Genomic DNA, 27,554 nt, shown 5'->3' with positions numbered 1-27,554 from the left:
TACACACCCTGCCCAGCCTCTAGTAATTGTCATTCTACTCTCTACCTCCATGAGATTAACTTTTACATGCCTTTTTTTTTTTTTTTTTTTTTTTTTTGAGATGCAGTCTCACACTGTCGCCCAGGCTGGAGTGCAGTGGCACGATCGCACGATCTCGGCTCACTGCCACCTCTGCCTCCTGGGTTCAAGCAATTCTCCTGCCTCAGCCTCCTGAGTATCTGGGATTACAGGCACACGCCACCACGCCCAGCTAATTTTTTGTATTTTTAGTAGAGATGGGGTTTCACCGTGTTGGCCAGGCTGGTCTCGAACTCCTGACCTCGTGATTCGCCCGCCTCAGCCTCCTAAAGTACTGCGATTACAGGTGTGAGCCACTGCGCCCGGCTACATGCCTATTTTTAATAAATGTATTTACTTGACAGAAAAGTATCCTGAAGGACACCTACTGGAGCGGATTGCTGGATTTAGCACGTGGCCTTCACAATATTAGGCATGATAAAGATGAAGGGGCTGGTGCCCTTCATCAGACAGAATTTGATGCTGTGGTTGGATATGTAGTAGACATTACCATGGATGACATGTTCTGGTTATTATAGAGGAATTCTGTGTACAAGTACTACCAGGAGTACTTGGTGCCATAGGCCGGGGACTAGACCTAAGCGATAGTTTAGCGGTGACTTTGTTGAGCAAATCATCTTCTATGCCAGCTTCCCCGAACAAGCTGTGGCACTAGATCCCACCTCCAGGCAAGGAATAGGATCATCCTGGATGTCACCAGCCCACTGGCTTGGAGAGGCTGCAGCTATTGAGGATAGAACAATACATCTTGGAAAGACTGACTGTTCTGCAACTCATCATTCATGTTAAGTATTAAGGGTCAAAAACAAATGGCTTGACATGTTTCTCCTGAAACACCTTCTTGTGTTTAGTAACCCTGGTACTCCTCCCATCTCTCAGGTGCTTTTGAATCAGACTGCTGTGGGGCAAACCCATGCCCAGCATTCCACCTGAGGCCCTTCTGCCAGCATACATTCGGTGTGTCAACAGTGTGGAATAACCCACTATCATGAGTCCTCTTTGTCCCAGCAGCTTTGGCATGAACTTTTTTTTCTTTTAAATGAGGAGACGCACATTTTAGTGATTTTCCTTGTGAAATTGCAAAGACTAGAAGAAAGTTAGACACTGACATCTCCATACCTGAATGTCTACCCACTCCATCTCACCCACCACCTGCTTCACAAACTTCTTACTCAACCACCTAAGATGAGACTTCTGGGCAACGTCTCCTCAGCCATCATCTGCCGTGATGTGTCACCCTCAATCATGCCAGGCATTGTCGAATTCTCCATTCACTGGCTCCTCAATAGCTTTAAAGGCCCCAGACCTCAGGTTAATGACCAAGGAAATTGCACCATCCATCAGAGAGCTGACTTGCCCACATGCAGGATGAGGCCATTGTAATGCCAGGTCTTAAAGGAGAGGGTGATTTCATCACTGCTGCTCTGGATCGGGTTTTGACACAGGTCATTGCACAGCTACTCTGAGCCTTGGAAAGTGGCCACATTCTTTTCTTGATCCTGGGCATTAGGGAAGGGTCCATACAGGTGGTCATACTTAGGCTGTGTCTTGAAGTATGAGTAAGAGATCACTTTCTACAGCAGCGCTCCAGCCTCCAATGAGGGTGCCACATGCTCCTTCTCCTCGCTACTCCCCACCAAGCAGTTGAGGGCAAAGGGCCAGAGGAAGGTCAAAATCAGCATGAGTCTTTTCCTGCACTGATAGCTCTTTTTCACACAGGTCAGTTTCCAGTCCTTCAACCTCAATGGGGTTTTTGACTGGGACTGTTATCTAGGATGTTACTCAAGCCAGCTACCCATCTTGAGGTTTCTGAATCTCCCAGGATCAAAGCTAGTCTTGGCTGTAGGAATCAACTGAAAGAGATATCCTTTACCTAAAAACTACATGTGAAAATCAATTCCTAGTTTTATATTTGAATCTTTGGGTCAAGAAGTCTTCTGTTGATCCTGATACAGTCCCACTGTTTCTAGAAGTCTCTTTTAAGCATTATTTTTGGAAAAATACTTTTATAGATGAACCCTCAGCCTAACCTAGTGGATATGATGTTGAGAATTCCATGATTATCTGCTTAAAGATCAGAGTATCTGTGAGCCTTTTAGTTGCTAGCGCTGTGAAGGCAAAAATGCTAAGTCGGCGTTCATTCCTGTTGTATGGGGTACCAGTGAGTGCAGGCCGTGTGCTGGAAATAGACTAAAAGCTATCCTCTTCTTCCAGCATATTAACTGTGTTTGTGCATGTTTGCTGAAAATCCTTTCCATATAGATCAGTTTGTTAGGTTCTCTGGGACAGGCAGGGACTCTGCAATTTCTTCTTCCTGTCAAACTCTTTCCTACTGAGATGGTGTCCCACTCATCTATCTCAGCATGCGTAGGAAGTAGTAAACAGCATCGCTGGTCATCTACCTGCTTTGAATTAATACCATTGGTAGAATATTACTGACCAGAAAATATGTATGTCACATCTCTAGAAAGAAGAAAAAACATAGCTGTTCAATTCCCAATGTGTACCCTTGATTTTTTAAGTAGAAGTGAGAATCTGTACTGACTTTTCACTTGGTTATTCTGGTTTTAAAGTTGGAGCCACAAGCTATGTGTTTTTCTATAATGGTACGTTGCTGACTAAATACTTTTGGACCATGAGGTATATTTGAGGTAAATGAGGTACCCTTGAGGTATTTTGCAAGTATCATCTTTTATTTTTATTATTATTATTATTATTTTTTAGTTAGAAAGAGCTGGCCAGGCATGCTGGCTCACGCCTGTAATCCCAGCACTTTGGGAGGCTGAGGAGGGCAGATCACCTGAGATCAGGAGTTTGAGACCAGCCTGGCCAACCCAGTGAAATCCTGCCTCTACTAAAAATATAAAATTAGCTGGGCATGGTGGTGCATGCCTGTCATACCAGCTACTTAGGAGGCTGAGGCAGGAGAATTGCTTGAACCTGGGAGGCGGAGGTTGCCGTGAGCCAAGATTGCACCATTGCACTCCAGCCTGGGCAACAAGATTGAAACTCCATCTCAAAAATAATAACAATAAATAGAAAGAGCTGAAAAGGTCAACATAGAAATAAGAAGGAACACTGCATGGTTACTAACATGGATTAGGGGATTGAATTTTGGCCCCCCAAAGATATGTTTGCCTAAAATCTCAGAATGTGACATTATTTGGAATAAGGATCTTGATGTAAATTGAGGACCTCAAGATGAGATCATCCTGGATTAGGGTGGCTCTTAAATTCAGTGACATGCATCCTTGGCAGAGAAGATACAGAGGTACGAAGAAGGTCAAGCGAAGACTGAGGCAGGGATTGGAGTGATGCTGTCGCAGGCCAGGGAACACTTAGAGCCAGCAGAAGCTGGAAGACACAAGGAAGGAATCTTGCCTACAGCCTTCAGAGGCAGAGGCTTTGGCTGACTTCTGGCCTTCAGAGCTGTGAGATAATAAATTTCTGTTGTTTTAAGCCATACATTTGTGGCAATTTGTTAACAGCAGTCCTAGGAAACAAATGTGTGTAGTAAGGAAGTGATAATGTTGGAAGCTGAATAGGTAATAATATTAAATGAAAAAGAATGCCAAACTCAAAGTGGTAGATATATGCTTATAATAAGCACATATGAATGTATATTGAAGGGAAGATATAGACTTTTATTTTCATGGGGTGTCTTTAGTAAGGTTGCTTGAATGAATAGAAAGCATTTCACGTATACCATAAGTAGTATGGACTGTTAACACGAGCCTGGAAAGAAGAGGTCCAGTCATCCCACGTGGCAGCAGAGCCATGCTAGGCCCCAGGCTATTTTTCGCCCTGGTCAATTTGATTTTTTGGTTTTGACTCCAGCAATATTGCCTCACAAATTCATTTTTTTAATTCAAGTACCCACCCAAATCCTACCCATCTGCACCTTTTTCCCTGGGCTGGACTCTTGCCTGTCCTTCAGAGTAGATTCACACCTTCTGGCCCACCAATCTCCAGACTTTGTCTTCAGACATACAGAACATTCCCTCACAAACTCTACTACTTTTCCACTCACCAGCCCCTACCTTCCTCTTCCTACAAATCATCACTAAAAGGTAAGGCAGACAGCATGTCATTTTTTGGTCTAGTACCTGATTATTTTAGATAGCCCAGAGAAAGGGTTGATTTGTGGTTGGCTATGTAATTGTATGCACAGTTCTCTACTGGACCATTTAAATCTAACTTAATCCAACTAAATGTGCCTATATGCAAACATCAATATCTATTGAGCCATTTCATGCATCTATTTTAAATAGTTTTAATCCATTTTATATTATATAGTATTTTCATTACTCCATTGCATACGTGTATATATATTATATATATGTATACACACACACATACACATGTGTATTACTTAATACTTTTCAAAGTTTTTCTTATAGACTTTTACTCATTTTGCAAATAATATTATAAAGAAAATGAGGGAGGTAATTTTTTTTTCTTTTTTCTTTTTTTTGAGACAGAATCTCACTCTGTTGCCCAGACTGGAGTGCAGTGGCAGGATCTCAGCTCACTGCAACCTCTGCCTCCCAGGTTCCAGAGATTCTCCTGCCTCAGCCTCCTCCTGAGTAGCTGGGATTAAAGGTGTGCACCATCACACCCAGCTAATTTTTGTATTTTTAGTAGAGGTGGGGTTTCATCATGTTGGCCAGGCTGGTCTTGGCCTCCCGAAGTGCTGGGATTGCAGGCATGAGCCACCGCACCCAGCCAAGGAAGGTAATTTTTGTCCCCATCTTGGAGGTGAGAAAAATTGGACCCGAGATTAAATGACTTACGCAAAGTTATAGGGCAAATTAGTAACAGAGCCAGAACCAAAACCAGTCCAATCCTATATCTAGAAAGCTATATATTTATACTTTTTTTGTGTGTGTATGTGTGAGACAGAGTCTCGCTCTGTCGCCCAGGCTGGAGTGCAGTGGCTCGATCTCGGCCCACTGCAACCTCCGCCTCCTGGGTTCAAGTGATTCTTGTGCCTCAGCCTCCCAAGTAGCTGAGATTACAGGTGCACGCCACCACACCCAGCTAATTTTTAGATTTTTTGAAGAGATGGGGTTTCATCATGTTGGCCAGGCTGGTCTCAAACTCCTGGCCTCATGATCCACCTGCCTTGGCCACCCAAAGCGGTGGGATTACGGGCATGGGCCACTGCACCTGGCCTCTAGAAGGCTGTATTATAATTACCATTAATTACATATTGTCCTTTATTGTCATCAAAATCATGCCACTTCTTTGAAAAATAAAAAAATCATCTGGGTGTGGTGGCTTATGCCTATAATCCCAGCACTTTGGGAGGTCAAGATGGGAGGATCACTTGAGGCAAGTTCAACACCAGCCTGGTCAGTGTAGTAAGACCCCATCTCTGTATTTTTTATAAGAAAAAAAAAAGGAAGGAATAAAACAGAGTACATAATATACTACAGTTTTTTTTTTATAAAAAAGAGAAGAAACTAGGATCTATATCCATACTGGTTTTGTATTGGTGGAAAAAACCTCTGGAAGAGTAAATTTAAAACTAATGGCCATGGCCGGGCATGGTGGCTCACGCCTGTAATCCCAGCACTTTGGGAGACCGAGGCAGGTGGATCACGAGGTCAGGAGATCGAGACCATCCTGGCTAACACGGTGAAACCCCGTCTCTACTAAAAATACAAAAAATTAGCCAGGCGTGGTGGCAGGAGCCTGTAGTCCCAGCCACTTGGGAGGCTGAGGCAGGAGAATGGCATGAACCTGGAAGGCGGAGCTTGCAGTGAGCCGAGATCACACCCCTGCACTCCAGCCTAGGCGACAGAGTGAGGCTCTGTCTCAAAAAAAAAGAAAAAAAAAAAACAAAAAACAACTAACGGCCATGGCTGCCATTGGGGTAGGTGAACTTGCTAAATGAAGAGATGGGAGGTGATATGGTTTGGCTCTGTGTCCCCACTCAAATCTCATCTCAAACTGTAATCCCCACGTCGGAGGAGGGACCTGGTGGGAGGTGACTGGATCACAGGAACAGTTTCTCCCCTGTTGTTCTTGTGATAGTGAGTCAGTTCTCACAAGTTCTGATGGTTTTAAAGTGTGGCATCCCCCCTCACTCTCTCTGCTGCTGCCATGTAAGATGTGCCTTGCTTCCCCTTTGCCTTCCACTATGACTGCTTGTTTCCTGAGGCCTCACAGCCATGCAGAACTGTGAGTCAGTTAAACCTCTTTTCTTCAACAATTACCCAGTCTCTGGTACTTCTCTAAAGCAGTGTGAAAATGGACTAATACAGACTGCTTTCACACTAGACTTTTTCAAGCCTTTTCAAAAACCCTATGAATGTATTGCATATTTAGAAAATTAAACATGGTCTGAAATGAATATATAAAAAGGCTTAGCACTTTAAGAAATCAGAGCCAGCCGGGCGCGGTGGCTCACGCCTGTAATCCCAGCACTTTGGGAGGCCGAGGTGGGCAGATCACAAGGTCAGGAGATCGAGACCATCCTGACTAACACGGTGAAACCCCATCTCTACTAAAAATACAAAAAATTAGCCGGGTGTGGTGGCGGGCGCCTGTAGTCCCAGCTAATCAGGAGGCTGAGGCAGAAGAATGGCATGAACCTGGGAGGCAGAGCTTGCAGTGAGCTGAGATCGCGCCACTGCACTCCAGCCTGGGCAACAGAGCGAGACTCCATCTCAAAAAAAAAAAAAAAATTCAGAGCCATTTGCAAAGCCTAGTTCCTAGGCTAAGAACAGGAATCAGAAGCGCTGCCTTTTCTGTGGTGTGATGTTCACAAGATGCTGGGTTCTACCACTCCAACTCTCCCCTCCTTATCTCACTTAATTAAGAGCAACAGTAATAATAACTAGCACCTGCTCACTACATGCTATGCACCTTTTCAGTGTTTTACATGGATTAGCACCATTTAATCCTCACAACAGACCTATGAAGTAACTGAGGCACAGGAAAGATTATTTGAAGGTCAAAGCAGGTGAGTCAAAATACAAACTCAGGCCGGGTGTGGTGGCTCATGCCTGTATTCCCAACACTTTGGGAGGTGAGGCATGCAGATCACTTGAGGTCAAGAGTTCAAGACCAGCCTGGCCAACATGGTAAAACCCCGTCTCTACTAAAAATTCAAAAATTAGCCAGGCGTGGTAGTGTGTGCCTGTAGTTCCAGCTACTCAGAAGGCTGAGGCAAGAGAATCGCTTGAACCTAGGAAGTGGATGTTGCAGTGTGTCGAGATCATGCCACTGCCCTCCAGCTTGGACGACAGAGTGAGACTCTGTCTCAAAAAAAAAAAAAAAGATACAAACTTGGGCATTATGGGTCCAGGACCCACACTCTTAACCGCAATCCCACGATGTCGCTCATTTACGCAGCAAATTACTCCATTGGGGTTAGGCCTTGTTTCTCAAAAAAAAAAAAAAAAAAGGCTTTTGCAAAAATGTTTCCTGGGAGGATTAATAGAGCACATCTTTTAGCCATTGTCTTTAGCACCTCTGAAAACAAGCACTTGTCACTATGGAGACCATGAAATCCAGGAACAGGACAGAACACAAACAAGTACTAAAAGGGGAGTGGGAAGCATTCGCAGAATGTTCCAGAGCAGGGGGTGCCCACCGGACAGAGATGTCAGAGCCCACAGAGGGACTGGGAATGGGTAGGATGTCTCTGGTGGGGCGACCAAAAAATTTTACCAGCTCCCCAGCTTTCCAGAGAAAGCAGCCCATTCTTTGGGACCCAGCTAAGTCCACTGGTAAGCAAGAGCATGGCTTATCTGTGTGAGTCATCCAATGAAACTACCAGCTTGTATTTATACCTACCCAGGAGGACACCCGCCAGGCTTTGTCATTGCTGGTACATCTGAGAAGAACACCTCCTGCTCTTTCTCTGGAGGGAGCTGGGTGACGATACTACTAAACAGATGCCAAAGCACAGAGCCCTCCCCTGCCCCACCTCCACCCTTCAGCCCTGGTGCGGGTCTTATTGCTCACCAACTCTTGCTGCTTCTATTTCTTCCTTCCCTAATTCCTAAGGCCAAAATCCAAGTTCATTCAACAAATCTTTATTACTTGGCCTCTTACATGGATGGCCTCATTCCAGGTGCTATGGGGGAGATAAGAACAGAAATCCTGGTACCTGTATGCCTAGATTCAAATCCCAGCTCTACCATTTAAAAGCGGTGGGGCACTGGGCACATTAGCCCCTCTGAGTCTGTTTTGCTGTCTCTAAAATGATAATATCTACCTCGCTGGCTTGAACCCAGGAGGAGGGTGCAGTGAGCCGAGATCGCACCACTGCACTCCAGCCTAGGTGACAAGAGCAAGATTCCATCTCAAAAAAAAAAAAGAAAAAGCCAATGGAAAACAAGAAACTAGCTATGGAGGCAGAAAAGGGGCAGTCAGTGGGGTCAGAGACAAGGCAAGAAGCCAAAGAAGGGATGGCCCTCTACTGCATTTGGAAAATAAGCCTGTGACATAAAAGTACGCATGCATTTTTCTGAGGGCAAGAACCTGTAGGTTACATTCTGAGGACCATACAAATCGGTTTTCCACCTAAGAAACTTCTCCATGTAAATTATGTCGAGGTCGTCGCCAAAGAAGCTTTTTTCTCTCCAGGTGCTGTGGCTCACGTCTGTAATCCCAGCACTGTGGGAGGCGGATCACGAGGTCAGGAGATCGAGACCATCCTGGCTAACACCGTGAAACCCAGTCTCTACTAAAAATACAAAAAAATTAGCCAGGCGTGGTGGCGGGCACCTGTAGTCCCAGCCACTCGGGAGGCTGAGGCAGGAGAATGGCATGAACCCGGGAGGTGGAGCTTGCAGTGAGCTGAGATCACGCCACTGCATTCCAGCCTGGGTGACAGAGCGAGACTCCATCTCAAAAAAAAAAAAAGGCTTTTTTTCTGAGATGACACACTTCTACAAAAATGCTTTCATTTCTTCACCAAGTCTCTGCTATTATCTGACACCTGTCCGTCCCACCTTGGATAGTACAAAAGTGACAAGAGGATGCTAAAAGTTTTAAAGGGGCTGTTGAAAAATATGAGCTGGGAAACATGTAGAGCTAAATATGAGCTCAGGTCAATATTAAAATTGGAAGTAGGTCACAGAATCCCAACCCCACATATTTGGATCCAGCCCTTGGTGAGTGGGCCTTGGACTGTACTTCACAATCCCATCTTCACCTGCAGTTGTCCGGCCAACATGGCCCCTTCCCGCCTGCCCTTTCCTAACCACCTCCTCTCTCTCTAGTGAAGACACTGAGCTCGCAGCCATGCTGGTTGCACACTGCCATTTTCTACAGGTTCTCAAGTGCATGGGCTGCCAAGAGGGTTGGGTGTTTACATTTATTTTTAATAGAAATGGGGTCGTACCCGGGGCATCTCTTTTCTGCATACTGCAATGTTGCTAGATACACAATCAGACACCAGAGGGTTGGGCATTCTTGCAATACCTTAACAGTGCTGAAACCTGCAGCATGGTACTAAGGAAGTTAAAGTTAGAATGTAACCACTTTATTTAAAAGGTTTTTTCTTTTTTTTTTTTTTTTTTTGAGACGGAGTCTTGCTCTGTCCCCCAGGCTGGAGTGCAGTGGCGCAATCTAGGCTCACTGCAAGCTCCGCCTCCTGGGTTCACACCATTCTTCTGCCTCAGCCTCCCGAGTAGCTGGGGCTACAGGCGCCCGCCACCACGCCTGGCTAATTTTTTGTATTTTTTTAGTAGAGATGGGATTTCACCGTGTTAGCCAGGATGGTCTCGATCTCCTGACCTCGTGATCCACCTGCCTCGAATTCCCAAGGTGCTGGGATTACAGACGTGAGCCACGGCGCCCGGCCAGGTTTTTTTCTTTAATTTAAATGAAATGGGGTTGAAGTGAACATGATTTTGTTGACCATGTTCGTGAATTATAGATGCAACATGCATTGGTAGAATCGTGTGATGGTCTTTTGTGATACTTAATTTTTACATATCCCAGTCTCTGTATGTATCTGCACAAAGAAAAAACAAACTCCTGCTTTGCTCTTATTGAAGGGTTCCCAGGACTGCGTGTCTGCTCCTGAGCTCTGTTTTAAGTATGTGTATCCTTTGCTTGTATTTTGTATTTAAAAAGTAAGAAAAAGAACCCTTTATTGTTGAGCATGTTGGCATCGTCCCGTTTATTTTTTTCTCTTTTTGGGACATATGAAGCAAGTTATTCTTTTTCTGTATCTTTTTTTCTTTTGTAAACTTTTTGTTTTTTTCTTGTTTAAAATTGGCTTTATAAAAGGGCTTTTATAACCCACCCCCCCCCCAAAAAAAAGAAATGGGGTCCCACTAGGTTGCCCAGGCTAGCTTTGAACTCCTAGGCTCAAGCAATCCTCCCACTCTGGCCTCCCAAAGTGCTGGGATTATAGGCGTGAGCCACCATGCCAAGCTGGGCGTTAAAAAAAAAAAAAAGTCTGTGAAGCAAGAGTTGCAGGAAAAAAAAGAATTAATTAATTAATTGGGGGGAAAAAGCTGAAAGAAAATCAACCGTATTAATAGTAATTATTTCTGAGTGGTGGGATCACGAGTCCTGTATTTCCTTCTATGCAATTAATATTTTCTAAAATATACATGCATTGCTTTAAGACAAGAAAAATATTTGCTGTTTTATCAAGAGGCCTAGAGGTGGCAAACAACGTCTGGATCCGTACACCACCGCTGGAGGAATGCAGAGGCGGGCGGGGGCGCGACAGGCTGCTAGGCACCGTGCCCACTGTCTGTCCTGTAGCTTCCTACCAGCCCGAAACACTGAGGTTTCCAGAGGCAGCGAGGCAAAAGGGCCAGACATTTTTCTGGTTAACACTCCATGTATTCAGTTTCCAAAGGTGCTAGGCCAGGGCGGTGAGGCCGACCTTGGCCAGGCTGTGGGTGGGTTGCTTGACTAGGCCAGAGAGTAAATCAGTAGAATTCCCACAGGCCCCATCTGTGGGTGCGAGGCCAAAGTCCATCGGCCCCACGGCTTTTCCGTGCTGGGAGGGAGGAAGGCAGAGGACGGCACAGGGAGGCTGGGAGGGAGGAAAGCAGACGACGGCACAGGGAGGTGCCCTACTCGCGGTTCATGTCATCACTTTCTCTTTCTGACAGTTCCTTGGGCTGCTTTAAGTGGATAGCAGAGGCCACCTTCTAGATATAGAAAGAAACTGAATGTCCAGAGTGTGAACTGGCCTGCTTGTATCTCCCCTCAGCGGCAGTGGTGGTTGCCAGCCTGGCTTGCGTTTGCCCAAAAGTAATAGTAAAGAGCTCTGACCACTGCTGTTCACCCTAAACTTGGGGCTGCTGTACTTGTAGGCTTTGGAAAGCATGGAGGGGTTTCCACATATTAAAAAGGAAAAGGGCACCAGGTCTGTGCTCTGTGACCCCATCACGCAACGGAATGACACACAGCTATGAAGAATGAGGCTGCTCCACATATGCTGGGACTGAGAAAGGTTTTTGTGTTTTGTTTCGTTTCTGAGACCAAGTTTCACTCTTTGTTGCCCAGGTGGGAGTGCAATGGCGCGATCTCAGCTCACCGCAACCCTTGCCTCCCGGGTTCAAGTGATTCTCCTGCCTCAGCCTCCTGAGTAGCTGGGATTACAGGTACCCACCACCATGCCCGGCTCATTTTTTTTTGTATTTTTAGTAGAGATGGGGTTTCACCATGTTGGCCATGCTGATCTCGAACTCCTGACTTCAGGTGATTCACCCACCTTGGCCTCCCAAAGTGCTGGGATTACAGGCATGGGCCACCGCGCCCAGCCGAGAGTTTTTTTTCTTTTTAAATGTGGCACAGTGTGTGTAGTGTATGTGACTACTATCATTTGTGTAAGAGAAAGAAAAGTTTACTATCAGAGACTGTATCTGGAGGGATAAACAGACTGGTAAGGCTTGCCTCTGGGCAAGAAACTGGGGAATAGAGAGCGGGAGTAGAAAGATTTTATTAGCTGGGTGTGGCAGCATACACTGTAGGCCCAGCTACTCCAGAGGCTGAGGGGGAGACTTGCTCAAGCCCAGGAGTTCAGGTCCAGCCTGGGCAACATAGCAAGACTGAAAAAAAAAAAACAACTTTCTTTTCCAAGAATACCCTTTTTGTAACTTTTGAATTCCATATTTTTTAATGGTCTATGGTCTACATACACTCATGTGCAAACACATACACGCAGAATAGGGATCACCTGCATGAAGCTATGAACTATTTCCTCATCCCTTCTAGCCCCTTTCTAGAGGCAAACCCTCCGCCCCCACCCCCAGGCACTATCTGTCCTGCTTGCACCCACCTCCACCCAGGGCTGGCCAACAATAGCCTGTTTCCTCTCCATTCCACCCCTCTCCCCCACCCTCCCATCTGACCACAGAAGAGGATTACTGATTCCTGCTTTCCTTAGCGCCCCTAAATTTAAAGGTATCTGTTCTATGTTGCATGCTTCAGAACCCTGTAGAAACAACCAGCAAATCCACTGTTGAGACGCAATTACCCCTCTTGGATGCATCTGCAACAAGCACTCTCCAGCTTCGAAGGGGCAGCAAAGAAGTTCACAATTACAAGACCATGGGGTCACGACCACAGAAGCGATATGAAACAGGTCCCGGGACACAGGGAGGGGCAGAAAGAATTCTTTGAGTAAGCCTGGAAGGTGGAGGGGCTCACCAGGCCAAGAGCAGGTGCTAGGCCTTCAGTAGGAACAGTGCGAGCCAAGGCACAGAGGCCAAGGGGAGCGAGCTGTAGCTGTGATGGTGGGCAGCTGGAAGGCCGCACGTATAATCAACAGGGGCCCCACATCAAAGGGGAGATGTTAGCCAAAACTAGCACATAGGGGCCTTCAATTCCATGAAGAATTTAGATGTTATCCAGTGAGCCATGGGAAGCCATTGAAGCGTTTTATCTAGGGTAGTAAGTGGGCCCAGATTTTCATTTTAAGAAATCATTCTATAGAAGGAATCTCAAACCTCACCTGACTGCTTTTCTCCCCCCAGGGTTCTAAGCTCTACTTAAAAGCCCATATAAAAAAGTATAGATTTGCTTCCTACAGACTTGAACCATGCCCTAAGGATTTAATTCTAAGGGGCCTGTGAAGTTTACCCAGTTTACTCATTTTTCTAAAGAAAAGTTGGCCAGGCGCGATGGCTCACACCTGTAATCCCAGCACTTTGGGAGGCCGAGGTGGGTGGATCACAAGGTCAGGAGATCGAGACCATCCCGGCTAACACGGTGAAACCCCAACTCTACTAAAAATACAAAAATATTAGCCAGGCGAGGTGGCGGGCGCCTGTAGTCCCAGCTACTCGGGAGGCTGAGGCAGGAGAATGGCATGAACCCAGGAGGCGGAGCTTGCAGTGAGCTGAGATCACGCCACTGCACTCCAGCCTGGGTGACAGAGCGAGACTCCATCTCAAAAAAACAAAAACAACAACAACAAAAAAAAAACAAAAGAAAACTTGTTGCCTTGCAACCCCTGAAAATGTACCAAGGAAAAGCTAGCAAGCACCTTCTCTATTTTGGGCATCAACACCAACCAAGGACACAGTGCAGGGCAGCCTGCTTGGCCTCTGGGTAGAGAAAGGTCAGCCCCTGCAGAAAGCCCTTCTTCATCCTGACAGCACAGCAGTGCTGTACGCTTCCTTGCACAGAAACTCATAAGATGCTTGTGGCTGGTGAGAAAACAACACTGAAACATTTCAGCTCCTCAAATGCTAAGGCCTCGGTGCCACCTCCCTAAGGTTTTATTGTTCACTGCCTTCAAAACCCATGTCTCCCCTCTGCCCCGCCCCCCACATCCCTTCCAGCTCACCTGATTACTCAGTTCCATTTTCAGCTCAGCAGCCTCTGAGGCTGGCCTACTTTTCAAGGCCACACGAGCAGAAAAATTTGGGCATTACACAAACAACAGAACATAACTAGGACAATGGGACACAGAAAGGGAAGAACCTGCAATGGTGTATACCAAGGAGGCAAGGATACAGGCAGAACCTGGTGAAACAGCCAATGGACAAGTTTGCAGGGCGGGAGGGAGGGGCTGGTGGGGAAAGAGTGGGCAGAGGCACTGAGCATAACAGAGCAAGGCTTGGCCAGGACAACCTGGAAAATTGAGCTGAAGACCAAGAGGCACCAGGCAAGATAACTTTACCCAGCGATAAGAGCTGTAAGGCTCACTTGGTTTTCAGTAGTCAACCTGGTGGTTCTGAAAACCACACCCCAGCCTGAACAGTGAGAAGGCTCCCGCAGCTTCAAGCGCATGGCAAGACCATGGGAACAGCCTATTGATACAGAATTAGATCAGCTCTGGGGAGCACAGCGCAGGCAAGAAGAGGCCCTCTCAGATCTACTCTAGCTAATTAAGGTACTGTCCTGTGGGGCATGTTTTTTTGTTTGTTTTGAGAGAGTGCGGTAGCACAATCTCAGCTCACTGCAACTTTTGCCTCCCTGGCTCAAGTGATTCTCGTGCCTCAGCCTCCCAAGTAGCTAGGACTATAGGCGTGCACCACATCTGGCTAATTTTTGTATTTTTAGTAGAGATGGGGTTTCACCATGCTGGCCAGGCAGGTTTTGAACTCCTGGCCACAAGTGATCCACCCACCTCACCCTCCCAAAGTGCTGGGATTACAGGCGTGAGTCACCATGCCCAGCAAAGAAGTATGTTTCTCAAGAAGTGAAAGGCCAAGGGTCACTTCACCAGGCTTTTTCTGAACTTCCAGCTCCCTTAACATCCTGACCTGAAGAACCAACCCCCTGCCTTCACCAAGAAGATGGAATGTTTCATGGACACAGTCCCTGTCCCCAAACCCCTCCTTTTCAAGGGGCCTCTGGTCATCCGGGGCACTGTTCTAGAGGTGCTGTGCCTGCTGGTCCCGCTTTGTTTCCACATCATCTACCGCGCCCAGCTGAAGTAGGGTGCAAAGGAGAGGGCACCCAGGCAGCAAGACACAGTGCACTCCGCGAGATTAGGCTGGTCCCATTTCCCCAGGGGCACCTGTGGATGTGTCGCTCTATCGCTCTGCTTCTGTGGCCACGGACGTGAGGAGCAGAGAGGCTGTGGTGCACAGGGACCCTCAGTCACGGATGCGGAGCTGGTAGAGGCGAGAAAATGCAGCCTTCCGGATCCAGCGGAAGAGCTGGGTCAGCTTGTAGAGGAAGGGCAGGGAGGAAGGGGAAGCTGCAGGGCAGAGGGAGACTACAGTGAACGTCCCACCCCTCTCACCTGTCACTCTGCCATCTCCCACCCTGGGAGACTCCACTACCAATTACACATAGTTGGTTTTGTTTTGTTTTTTTTAGAGACAGGGTCTCGCTCTGTCACCTAGGCTAGAGTACAGTGCAGTCTGTGTTCAGCTCACTGCAGCCTCAATCTCTGGGGCTCATGCGATCCTCAGCCTGCAGGTGCAGGTTCTCCTCCCCCACCATCATCACTCCAATGAGTCGGGCCTGCTGCTGAGGGTCAGGGCCACTGGGCCAGGCCCTTCTGAAGCAGCCTTGGAAAGAGCAGGCTCAAATGTCCTCATGCCATCCCCACTAGGAGACCAGGGTTTACGAGACTAAAGGGCTTACCGGAACCATAAAGAATCATAAAGAGTTTCTAAATCTGTATCAGTCAGGAGGTGGCCAGGGATGAACGCTGATGATACTGAGCATTCCGAGAGCTAACTTGTGACTTCTTTGTAAAGCAAACAGAGTCGTCCACAGGGGATCCCTGCTCAGTGTTCAGCAGACGGGTTAGAAGGACAACTCTGAGCTATGTGAAGGAAACCTCGCTGGCCGGGCATGATGGCTTGTGCCTATAATCCCAGCACTGTGGGAGGCTGAGGTGAGAGGATCACTTAAGGCCAGAAGTTGGAGACCAGCCTGGCAAACATGGCAAAACCCCGTCTCTACTAAAAATACAAAATGTAGCTGGGCATGGTAGTGTGTGCCTGTAATCCCAGCTACTTGGGATACTGAGGCAGGAGAATCGCTTGAACCCAGGAGGCAGAGGTTGCAGTAAGCCGAGATCACGCCACTGCAACCGGGGCAACAGAGCAAGACTCTGTCTCAAAAATAAAAATAAAAAATTAGCCGGGCATGGAGGCACATGCCTGTAGTCCCAGTTACTTGGGAGGCTGAGGAGAGGACATCGCTTGAGCCTAGGAGGCAGAGGTTGCAGTGAGCCAAGATCACGCCAGTGCACTCCAGCCTGGGCAACAGAGAAAGACCCAGTATCAAAAACTAAATAAATAAAATAAAATAAAAATAAAAATAAATAAATAAATATTTTTTAAAAGCTCACTGAATAAGAGAAAGAGAAATAGGGAAACAGGGAGAATATAAAGACTAAGTTAACAAATGGCACTTCTCAAAATAGACAAACCATTTGAAGGGACCAGTATAAGGGTTTCTGATTTCCTCTTAAATTTTGAAACTTATTTAATCATATTCTAAGTCTAAATTCATGAGAAGAGTAGAGATTAGAACATAACTCACACTGAGTAACACAAAAAAATCTAAAAGAGCGAGTGCCAAGTTTGGGTTCATGCACCTGAGGGGTCAATCCTCAGGAAATAACTGGGGTTGTTCCCAAATATCACTTAGGGAGCTCATTCCTTCTTCACAGCGAGGCAGAAAACAGAATAATCACCCAAATGTTCAATAATAGGGGTTGTTAAATTACTTAGGGGCATTCCTGTGAACTGGAATAGTTAGCGATTTAAGGCCATGCTTGAAAGCATATGTGTGACATGTAACTGCCTACAATCTCTATATCCACAGAAAAAGACTGAAAGCACAGCAGAGTAGCAGATTTCTATGCCCTTCTTTATACTTTTCTCTATTTTCCACATTTTTTTTTCTTTTTTGAGACAGAGTTTCGCTCTTGTAGCCCAGGCCAGAGGGCAACAGCGCAATCTTGGCTCACTGCAACCTCTGCCTCCTGGGTTCAAGCAATGCTCCCTGCCTCAGCCTCCCCAGTTGCTGGGATTACAGGCACGCACCACCACACCTGGCTAATTTTTGTACTTTTAGTAGAGACGGGGTTTCACCATGTTGGCCAGGCTGTTCTCGAACTCCTGACCTCAGGTGATCCACCCGCCTCGGCCTCCCAAAGTGCTGGAATTACAGGCATGAGCCACCATGTCCGGCCTATTTTCCACATTTTCTAAAATGTATGAGTTTTTCATTTACAACTTGCTTTGAATTAACACTTCATTAGACATTAATACTTGAATTAACACTTTTGTAGATATTCTGATGAGCGGAAGTTTTTTTGTTTTTTGTTTTTTGTTTTGAGACAGAGTCTTGCTCTATTGCCCAGGCTGGAGTGCAGCAGTGCGATCTTGGCTCACTGCAACCTCCGCCTCCCGGGTTCAAGCTATTCTCCTGCCTCAACCTCCCAAGTAGCTGGGACTACAGGCATGTGCCACTACACCTGGCTAATTTTTTTTGTATCTTTAGTAGAGATGGGGCTTTACCATGTTGGCCAGGCTGGTCTCGATTTCCTGACCTTGTGATCTGCCTGCCTTGGCCTCCCAAAGTGCTGGGATTACAGGCATGAGCCACCGTGCCTGGCCAAGAGGAAGTTTTTTTAAATTCTGAGGTTCTAGTCAGAGTTCAGCCCTAGAAAAAGTGGAGGACTATGACTCAGTCCATGTTCAGGAGTCAGCAGGGCCAAGTGGACTTTCTCCCAGCTGCTCTCATAGACTCCAGGACTGGCCTCTCCTTATGGGTGGGGCTGGCTCATGCCCAGTCTAGCAAATCCTCCTTGTGGAACAGACTCAGGGGAAATGTCATAGGAGAGACTCCCTCCCCAGTAGGACTCTGACAAACACCCATTCCCACAGGCCCAGCCCTGGCAACAACCCCTTCCCAGGAAGGACAGGGGAGAGTCTCCACCTCTTACCTGGATCAAACCTCACCACCAGGAGACAGAGGATCAAGGCAGCCAGGAGACTCTTTTTGAAGGGCAGAGAAAAGAAGTGGCTCACCGCAGAGTCCCAAAGCTGGCGAACCAACATCGGTAGTGACAGGAACTTGTGGGAGACAGAGCCTGGCCAGGGAGACAGAGCACAGCTTCAGGGATGTCATGGGAATCAGCTTCCCTGACCCCGACCTCTGTGCTTGCTTCTAAGACCTGAGCAGGCCAGGCGCGGTGGCTCATGCCTGTAATCCCAGCACTTTGGGAGGCTGAGGCAGGTGGATCACAAGGTCAGGAGATCGAGACCATCCTGGCTAACATGGTGAAACCCCGTCTCTACTAAAAATACAAAAATTAGCCAGGTGTGGTGGTGTGCGCCTGTAGTCCCAGCTACTGGGGAGGCTGAGGCACGAGAATCACTTGAATCTGGGAGGTGGAGGCTGCAGTGAGCCAAGATCGTGCCATTGCACTCCAGCTTGGGCAACAAGAGCAAAACTCCGTCTCAAAAAAAAAAAAAAGAGCTTAGTAAAAGGGTATTAAGTATTGGCTAAAGCCTTCATTCCTTAACTGCACATACTCTTGCAAATCTCATGAATATAAACTGTTTTCCTCGTGTTTATTACTTATTTTGACTATATATTATTTACTATATTGAATGCATCTTTGTAAAAGTTTTTTAAAACCTTTCAGAACCTTTCAGGCCAGGCGCAGTGGCTCATGCCAGTAATCCCAGCACTTTGGGAGGCCAAGGCAGCCAGATCACGAGGTCAGGAGATCGAGACCATCCTGGCTAACACGGTGAAACCCCGTCTCTACTAAAAATACAAAAATTAGCCAGGCGTGGTGGCGGGCACCTGTAGTCCCAGCTACTCAGGAGGCTGAGGCAGGAGAATGGCGTGAACCTGGGAGGTGCAGCTTGCAGTGAGCTGAGATCGCATCACTGCATTCCCGCTTGGGCGACAGAGCGAGACTCCATCTCAAAAAAAAAAAAAAAAAAAAAGAGAGAGAGATGGTGACTTTCTGTCCTTGGAAGTATTCACAACTAGACTAGATCATCACTCAAGGAAAAGGGCGGAAAAGATTCAGCGACCAGGGAAAGGGTCTGCAAATTAGTTTCTTATATTCCTTTGGCTATCCCAGCAGATCTCAGCTGTGTCTGTATTGGGGCCAGCATTTAAAGGAGGAAGGACATCCCACCCAGACCAGTATGGTGGAAGCAAGAGACCTCATCAGAGGACTCCAATGGGAAAATGACTTTCAAAAGACAAGTCAAGGTCCCAAGACCCAGCAACACCTTCCCATGTGGAGATTCTCCTTCCACTGCCAACTTCAGAGGGTCTGGCCTTCACTTTGTTAAGCAAATCAACAGGCCTCCTATTCTGTGACTCAAGAGTTATTCATACAAAGAACTGCTTCTAAGCTCCCAGGAGTTTCACGACAGACCCCGAGGTACAGTGCAAGCCCGCAAGTCCACTTTACGGAGGTCACAGAGGGATAATGTCCTACCTTCCTGGTTTGGCTTCTGGGCCTCCTCAGAGCCTGAGTGTTCCTGTTTCTGCTGCTGCCTCGCTGTGTGAATGGCCTGAAGTACATCCAGTCGCCGCTCCTCACCAAAGACTGCAGAGCCCACCACTAGCTCCTCAGCCTCCGATAAGCAGCCCAGAGGCAGCAGCACCCGCTGCACGTGAAATTCTGCCAAGGCTCCATATTCTGGAAGGTTTTGATTGGCTGGGTCTTGGAGCCAGGCACCCACCACATCCAGCACAGCTCCAGGCTCTTGCATTTTGCTGTATAAAAGAATGCTGCAGTCCCCAAAAAACCCAATCCCAACAAAAGAAGAGTCAGTGCTCAATGATTGGTTCATTTCCCATGACCACTATGCTTCTCCTATCCAGCCCCTCCTCACTGTGTCCTTGAGCCCTTTCCGATGAAATGATGATGCTCATGGGAATTCCCCACGACACACCCATCACTAACAGCATAATCAATGGGAAAAGCTGAAAGCCTTTCCTCTAAGATCAGGAGCAAGACAAAGATGCCTACTTTGACCGTTTTTATTCAACATAGTACTGGAGGTCATAGCCAGAGCAATCGGGCAACAGAAAGAAATAAAAGGTATCCAAATTGGAAAGGAGGAAGTCAAGTTATCCCTGTTTGCAGACAGAACTAATAAACGGATTCAGTAAAGTTGTGGGATACAAAAATCAAGGTACAAAAAACAGCGTTTCTATACGTGACAGTGAACCATTGGAAAAGAGATCAAGAAAACAATTCCATTTACAATAGCTACCAAAAAAATAAGATACCTAGGAATAAATTAAACCAAGCTGGCAAAAGATCTCTACACTGAAAACTATAAAACATTGATGAAAGAAGTTGAAGGGGACACACAAAAAATGGAAAGATATCCCGTGTTCATTCACAAATTGGAAGAATATTATTAAAATACCCAAAGCAATTTACAGATTTAATGCAATCTCTATCAAAACACCAATGGCATTCTTCAGAAACAGAAAAAACAATCCTGAAATTCGTATGGAACCACAAAAGACCCCAAATGGCTAAAGCAGTTGTGAGCAAAAAGAACAAAGCTGGAGGTATCATATTACCTGACTTCAAACCATACTACACAAAGCTATAACAGTAACCACAACAGCACGGTATGGCATAAAAACAGACAAAATAGAACAGAACAGAGAGCCCAGAAATAAATTCATGCACCTACAGCCAACTGATTTTCAACAAAGGTGCCAAGAACACACACAGGGGAAAAGACAGTCTCTTTAATAAATGGTGCTGGGAAAATCGGATATCCATATGCAGGAGACCAGACCCCTACCTTTCCCCACATACAAAAATTAACTCAAAATGGATTCAAGACTTAAATGTAAAATCCAAAACCATGAAACTACTAGAAGAAAGCATAGGAGAAATGCCTCACAACACTGGGCTGAGCAAGTGTTTTTTCAGTAAGACCTTAAAAGCACTGGTAACAAAAGCAAAAATGGACAAATGAAATTACATCAAACTAAAAACTTCTGCACAGCAAAGGAAGCAATTAAGAGTGAAGAAACAACCTACAGAATGGGAGAAAATATTTGCAAACTATCCATCTGACAAAGCGTTAATATCCAGAATATATCAGGAACTTAACAGCAGAAAAAAAAAAAAAAAAACCTGATTCAAAAGGGAAAAAGACCTCAATAGACATTTCTCAGAAGACGACGTACCATGGCCAACAGGTATATGAAAAAATGCTCAACACTACTAATCATCAGGGAAATGCCAATCAAAACCACAATGAGACACTACCTCGCTCCAGTTAGAACAGCTCTTATCAAAAAGACAAAAGAAAACGAGTGTTGGTGCGGGTGAGGATGTGGAGAAAGGCAGCACTTACACACTGTTGGTGGGACTGTAAATTAGTACAGCCATTATGGAAAACAGAATGCAGGTTCCTTTAAAAAATTCAAAATAGGAAAGACGGCACTTCCTTTTTGTAAGTGGTGGCAAGTGGTGAGTGAATGCCATGAAGGCCTGGGGCACACTGAGAGAGTATTTGCTGCCTGCCCACCCCCAAATGCCACATGCTGCCCCTCTACTGCCAGCGAATCTCTGCACCTAAGCAAGTTGTGCCAAGTCCCGCTTCTGGTACTGCCACCAGCCGACAGTCAAGCAGTTCCACAATTCCAAGATCAAGTTCCTGCTGCCCTACCAGGTCCTGTGTCTTCAGCACAAACCACACTCCAACATCAAGAGTCCCAACGCCTTCTTCTAGGTACAGGGAACTGTCACCGGATGTCATCAAAATAAACTTAAGAATGGCCAGGTGAAAAAAATAAAAATAGAACTACCACATGATCTAGCAATCCATTATCTCCCCTGTTTAATGCAGCACTATTCACAACAGCCAAGATATGGAATCAACCTAAGTGTCCAACAACAGATGAATGGATGTGTGTGTGTGTGTGTGTGTGCGCGTGTGTCTGTGTATATATATATGTGTACATATATGTATATATGTGTATATATGTGTTTATATATGTGTATATATATACACACACACATATATATGTGTATATATATACACACACGCATATATATATATAATGGAATACTATATAGCCATAAAAAAGAATGAAATCTTGTCATTCATGACAACACAGGTGGACCCGGGGGACATCATGTTAAGTGAAATAAGCCAGGCAGAGAAAGATAAATACTACATGATTTCACTCATGTGAATCTTTTTAAAAAAAAAAAAGTTGATATCATAGAAGCAGACGGTAGAACAGTGGTTACCAGAGACTGGGAAAGGAAGGAAGAAAAGGAAGACGGAAAGAGGTTTGTCAATGGGTACAAAGTTACGGTGGGATAGGAGGAATAAGTTGTGGTGTTCTATTGCACGGTAGGGTGGTTATGGTTAACAGTAAGGTATTGTATATTATAAAATAGCTGGAAGAGAGGCTTTTGAATGTTCCTGTCACAAACAAATGATAAATGCATGAGGTGATGGATATGCTAACTACCCTGACTTGATCATTATACAACATATACACAGCATATATTGAAATGTCTAATTTACCCGATAAATATGTACAAGTGTCAATTTTAAAAACTTTGTTATTTTTTGGCCAGGGGCGGTGGCTCACGTCTGTAATCCCAGCACTTTGGGAGGCCGAGGCAGGTGGATCACGAGGTCAGGAGATTGAGACCATCCTGCCTAACACGGTAAAACCCCGTCTCTACTTAAAATACAAAAAAATTAGCTGGGCGTGGTGGCAGGCGCCTGTAGTCCCAGCTACTCGGGAGGCTGAGGCAGGAGAATGGTGTGAACCCGGGAGGTGGAGCTTGCAGTGAGCAGAGATCGTGCCACTGCACTCCAACCTGGGTGACAGGGCGAGACTCCGTCTCAAAAAACAAAACAAAGCAAAACAAAACAAAATTTTTTTTTTAAGAATTAGGAATTCCTAGGACGTAGCAAGCTGCTCTTTCAGCTCTGTCCACTCTGTCATCCCACGTCGCTCCTATTCCCTGTTCCCTCCCTTCTTTATATCTATTCTACTCCTAAATTCCTCCCCCTTATTCTTTATTGCTATGTATGGAAGTCTGGGGAAAAAAAAGTGAAGGGAAAGAATCCGATCTGGAGGGCAATAGTAGGGAAGGGGAAAAGAGTAGGTATTTAGGAGAGGAGACGAAAATCCTCTCGTTTCTGAACCGATCTGATGAGTCAGCAAAGAAGACTTACCACAGCTCCAGGACTTTGGGGGGTAGCTTTTCAGGGACCTGGTAATACTGAAGGACCCAGGAGAGGACTTCTTGCCACCGATCCATTTCTGCCAGGGCCTGGATCCCCACAACACACAGGGAGCACTTCACCTCCAATGAGCTGTCAGCAGAAAAACCAATTTCAGTTAGAAGTGGTTCCCCTCCATTTCCATTCCCACCTCCACCTTGGGACTGTTCCTCTCCAGCTCCCAACTCAGCAGCCATCATCTCTCTCATCCCTGTTAGTATTTAGATGGGCTTCACAATTGGTCTCATGGGCTGCCCTTTCCCCCAGGAACTAAAAGTTCCTGTAACCCTCTTTCAAGAGGCAAGTCAGCTGTTGTTCAACGTTCATCTTTGTATCCAGGTGAAATCAGATTTAAATGAAGAGGAAGGGTAATCCTGAGGGGGAAATAACACACAGCACCGGTGTGTGGGTGAAAAGAGAGCTGGAACTAAGAGTTTGCTCTGTGAACAAATGGGCTTGGAGCAAGGTTTCTGGCTGAGTGGAGGTATAGACTCCACAGCTGGCTAAAAGGCACCACCTAGTAAGGTTCCTCCAGACACCCAGAAGCAAAGCCTTCTGCATTCACTGAAATGAGCTCCCACCCAGTCCCCTAAAACACAGCCAGGGCTCTCCAGATCATCCTTCTCTGCGGTCAACTTTAGATATTCTACCTACCACCTCCCTAGCGTGGCCTAACCCAACTTTACAATGCAAAGAAATGACTCCCTCACCTGCCAGACGAGGCTGGTGGCATTAGAAAGGGCAATGCAAGCCCAAGGTTTTTTTCTCCGGATTCTTTTCTTTTTCTTCTTTTTGGTAGAGAAGAGGGCTCATTATGTTACCCAGGCTGGTCTCGAACTCCTGGGCTCAAGCAATCCTCCTGCCTCGGCCTCCCAAAGTGCTGGGATTACAGGCGTAAGCCCCAGCTCCCGGCCCTGAATTAATTCTTTAATCCAGTCCTCTAATTGGACCAGAACACTGCTCCTGCCATGACCCCCATTCCCCATCATCAGCCAAGGTCAGGAATAAACAACCTTGGGCGGGGCGGGGAGGGCGGAGGTACCTGGGAGAGGACTTTTACCACCTGCTTACTGACAGAACTTAGCACTTAATACACATTCAGGCTTCCCATCATGTCATTCTACCTTGGAACAAGGAGCAAATAATTGGCTGTGGGTTCCCCACTAAGTTTTTGTTACACGACTGCCCTTCTCTGTAGAATGGGCACACGATGAGCGACCACCCTCTCGGAGACAAACCACTGATGAAAGCGAGGTGTAAAGCTCCTTGTGGGCAATCTGGGAAGGACAGAACTCCTGAGACCTTGAGCCCCACCACAAGAGAGCCCGGAAATCGGTTCATTTCCGAGCCCAGCACGTACGTGCCCGCGGGTTCCTCTGCCACGGCGTGGTTGGCCAGACTCTGCCAGGCCCGCTCGCAGGTCTCCAGCGCCGCCCGGAAGTCCAGGTGCACCACCAGGAGGTCGGCCGCCTCCTCCAGAAGGTCCACGGCCGGCGCCCGGGCCGGGACGGCGCGCACCGGCTCGCTGCTGCGCAGGGGTCCCCCGAGCCCCCTGAGGGGGGCTGCAGAGGTCGAGGAATCGCTCTTCATAACGAGTCCGGGTCCAAGGCCCAGGTCCTCAGACGTCGGAGTGACCGCCTCCCCAGAAGCTCCGGGATATCCCGAGTTGGCCTGGGCGAAGAGGGAGAGTCCTCATCTCTTTGCCCACACCCCTTCCCGAGGTCGATTCCCCGAGAAGGAAAAGGAAGGGGCCTATCTGAGGCAAAAGCTGGGCTCGCCTGGAGGCTGGGGAAGCAGTTTACACGTCAGATTTGCAGGATTCTTGCATCCCTGGAATACCTGGCCCTAGCTTCTCCGGCCCCGCGACACGTGCAGGAACTGCCTCAGCTCCGGGCTCCTGGTTACGATCAAAGACTCACCTCGCCTCCCGGCAGCGGGCGCGGACATCTTTGCGCTCGCCCAGCCCCGCAGCCGCGCGGCGTCCCAGCGGCGCGGGGTACTCTAGGAGTTGTAGTTCCTCAGCTCTCGGCCCATCGCCTTCTGTAATGGAAGTAGGAGGGAGAGCGCGCACTACAACCCCCAGCACGCCGCGCCCCGGAAGCCGCCCTGTGCCGTGAGAAAACAAACTGGTGCTACAGCTTCGGGGTGCGGAAGTCAAAACAAAGCAAAACCGAAGCTGTCTTGTGAAATGGAGGGGTCCTCACTAACCAGTTCCAGCGGAGGCTAACGGAAGAAGTGCCAGCAATGGGTGTGCAGCTACATGCACGCTTTTAATTCAGAGCTTCTGCGACGGTGGCGATCAGGGGATCTGTAATGTAATGTAATGTAATGTAATGTAATGTAATGTAATGTAATGTAATGTAATGTAATGTAATGTAATGTAATGTCACGGCTGACGCAGAGCTGATCAAACATTTTGGCAACCTTAGTCTTGAATTGATTCACACTTTCTCCGCGTTGCCTCCGGAGTTTGCTGTAGGGGAATGAATATTGCCTGGTGAGGATGAGGGACTTAGGGTGGAAACCTTCACAAGGACCACTGAGAATATGCTGGTCCCAAGGGCAATGTTCCAAAATGAATAGTGACCCCACCGAGGCGGGGTTGGGGGCGCTGAGCATAAGGGCCTCATTTTCTCACTGCTCTCTGCCCCACCCTGAATTTGCTGTTAGAAAACAACGTTAAATGCAGATACCAATTCCACCTCCCCACTGTTGTCACTTCCGATCTGTCTTTATATTTCTCCTTATCATTTATCACCATCTACATACCAATGTCTATATTTTACTTATTTTTATTGTCTATTTCCTTCCACTATGATATAAACTCACAAAGGCAGACGTTTTTGTCTCTTTTGTTCACTGTGGGAACCTCAATGCCTTGAACAGTGCCTGTCATCTATAGGTAGTCAAAAAGTATTTGTGGAATAAATGAAGTCCTGGCTTCACTTCTATCTGGTTACAGGGTCCAAACTTCTCTTTCCTCGGAGTCTGGTGGACTTGGTTCTGCCTCAGCTTCCCATGCAGACTTTTCCGCAAGAGAACGGAAATCCCAGAAGATGGATGTGTGCATGTCTGGTGACAAGGGCAGGGGATGTATGATGTGAGCAGGTGCCTGTTTAATCTAATTTCTAGGAGAGCAAAGATTCTAGGGAAGCTTTGGAGTGAATTCAAAGGGTAGAGAACTGGGGAGAAACTAAAGCCAAGAGGATCTAGTACAAATGTGGGAAGCTTGGCAAAGCCCGGGTGAAACAGAATATAATAATAAGTGTGATTTGTGGATCTGTTTAAAATTATTATTATAGTTACAATTTACCAAATACTCTGTTCCCAGTACTTTACTATAAAGTGCATTATGTACGGTATGGTTTTGTTTTTCACAATGTCCTTATCTTACATTGTGTAACTTGCTCATGGAATGACTGTGTATCCCCTGAATAGCAAACATACTTAGTTCTGTCCCTGCAGAGCAGAGCAGAGCTCAATACACATCTTTGAACCAAAAGAGCCTCGGTTTGACTGAGATTTTGTCGCTTACTAGTTGTGTGACCTCGGCAATTTATTTAAATAAGCTCTGATTTCCTCACCTGTAAAATTGGGATAACAGTTCGTCCTTAGCTCCCAATGGCTGAGGGAAGAATTAAGTAATATTGCGCATAAAGCGCCATGCGCGTTAAGCACTGAAAATGTGAGCCAGGCCTGGGAAGACGAACATTCTCAGAAGCGGCCAGCTCTAAGCGGCTGCTGCCTGGAAAAGTCCCTTTCCTTAATGCCTAACAAATTTCTTGCTATTCCAAATTTGTCCAGGAGATGGACGCACAGTCTTAAAAGAAGCAGCCTTGCTAAAAGTAAATTTGCCTATTTAGTAGTGAGACAGCCAGAATGAGGTCAAGATATTTAAGGCAGGAGAGAGGAGAGCTAGAAACCATATAAAAATATGATTGTATTCCATTTCTGATTCACCCAATTTTCAACTATTCCCGGGCTTCATATCAGTCCGTATGTAACCACTGTTTAGCACTATTATGCCCACAAATGGATTCCTCAACACACATCCAGTGGGACACATCGTCTCCTCTATGTCTACAAGTACCTAGACTTTCTCAAGCGAAGACACAGAAATCCTAAACAGAAGCGAATTCATTCCCTCTGGGGGAACATAAATGCGTATTGTCTTTACTTAGCCAAACTTCTGTCTCTAAGTTGGAGCTCATGGGACAGCCTTTGAAATCATCTCTTCTCCTGTCATTTCCTCACCTTTGAGACAAAAAACACAGTGGAAATAAGGACAGTCCTTTCAGATGTATAAGGCCA

The 27,554-nt window shown here is 46.6% G+C and overlaps 1 protein-coding gene and 1 long non-coding RNA gene across 6 annotated transcripts; one reads left to right on the top strand and one right to left on the bottom strand.

The window, feature by feature from the left end:
• Positions 1-840: 840 nt before the first annotated feature.
• PEX26 (peroxisomal biogenesis factor 26) lies at positions 841-27,554 on the bottom strand. Of its 5 annotated transcripts, none has more exons than XM_055374896.2 (6): positions 25,163-27,554; positions 24,604-24,914; positions 23,196-23,336; positions 19,454-19,749; positions 17,933-18,079; positions 841-2,483 (listed from the first exon to the last, which is right to left on the bottom strand). In XM_055374896.2, the coding sequence occupies exons 2-6, from the start codon at positions 24,831-24,833 to the stop codon at positions 2,473-2,475; spliced, it is 825 nt and encodes a 274-aa protein (XP_055230871.1). In that variant the 5' UTR covers positions 24,834-24,914; positions 25,163-27,554; the 3' UTR covers positions 841-2,472. The 5 variants fall into 5 exon arrangements, with proteins under 5 accessions (XP_055230871.1, XP_063560994.1, XP_018874138.1 ...); XM_063704924.1 differs by having other exon boundaries at positions 25,083-25,283; XM_019018593.4 differs by lacking the exon at positions 841-2,483 and adding an exon at positions 14,732-15,220.
• Positions 6,071-11,596, top strand: LOC129529558 (uncharacterized). The gene is made up of 2 exons (XR_008675108.2): positions 6,071-9,591; positions 9,904-11,596. It is a non-coding gene; the product is annotated as an uncharacterized lncRNA (long non-coding RNA).

Source organism: Gorilla gorilla, chromosome 23, assembly GCF_029281585.2.
Source record: "Gorilla gorilla gorilla isolate KB3781 chromosome 23, NHGRI_mGorGor1-v2.1_pri, whole genome shotgun sequence".
NCBI lineage: Eukaryota > Metazoa > Chordata > Mammalia > Primates > Hominidae > Gorilla > Gorilla gorilla.
Note: the sequence above shows the minus strand (reverse complement) of the source record. Positions and strands in the feature narration are given on the sequence as shown.

Coding starts and splice junctions, on each gene's coding strand:
- PEX26 (XM_019018593.4), bottom strand. CDS start 24,833: ATGAAGAGCGATTCCTCGACCTCTGCAGCCCCCCTCAGGGGGCTCGGG. Junction 23,337..24,603: donor GCAGAGGAACCCGCGGGCAC/GTACGTGCTGGG, acceptor TTCTGCTGACAG/CTCATTGGAGGTGAAGTGCT. Junction 18,080..19,453: donor CCAGAAGCCAAACCAGGAAG/GTAGGACATTAT, acceptor CTCCCTGGCCAG/GCTCTGTCTCCCACAAGTTC.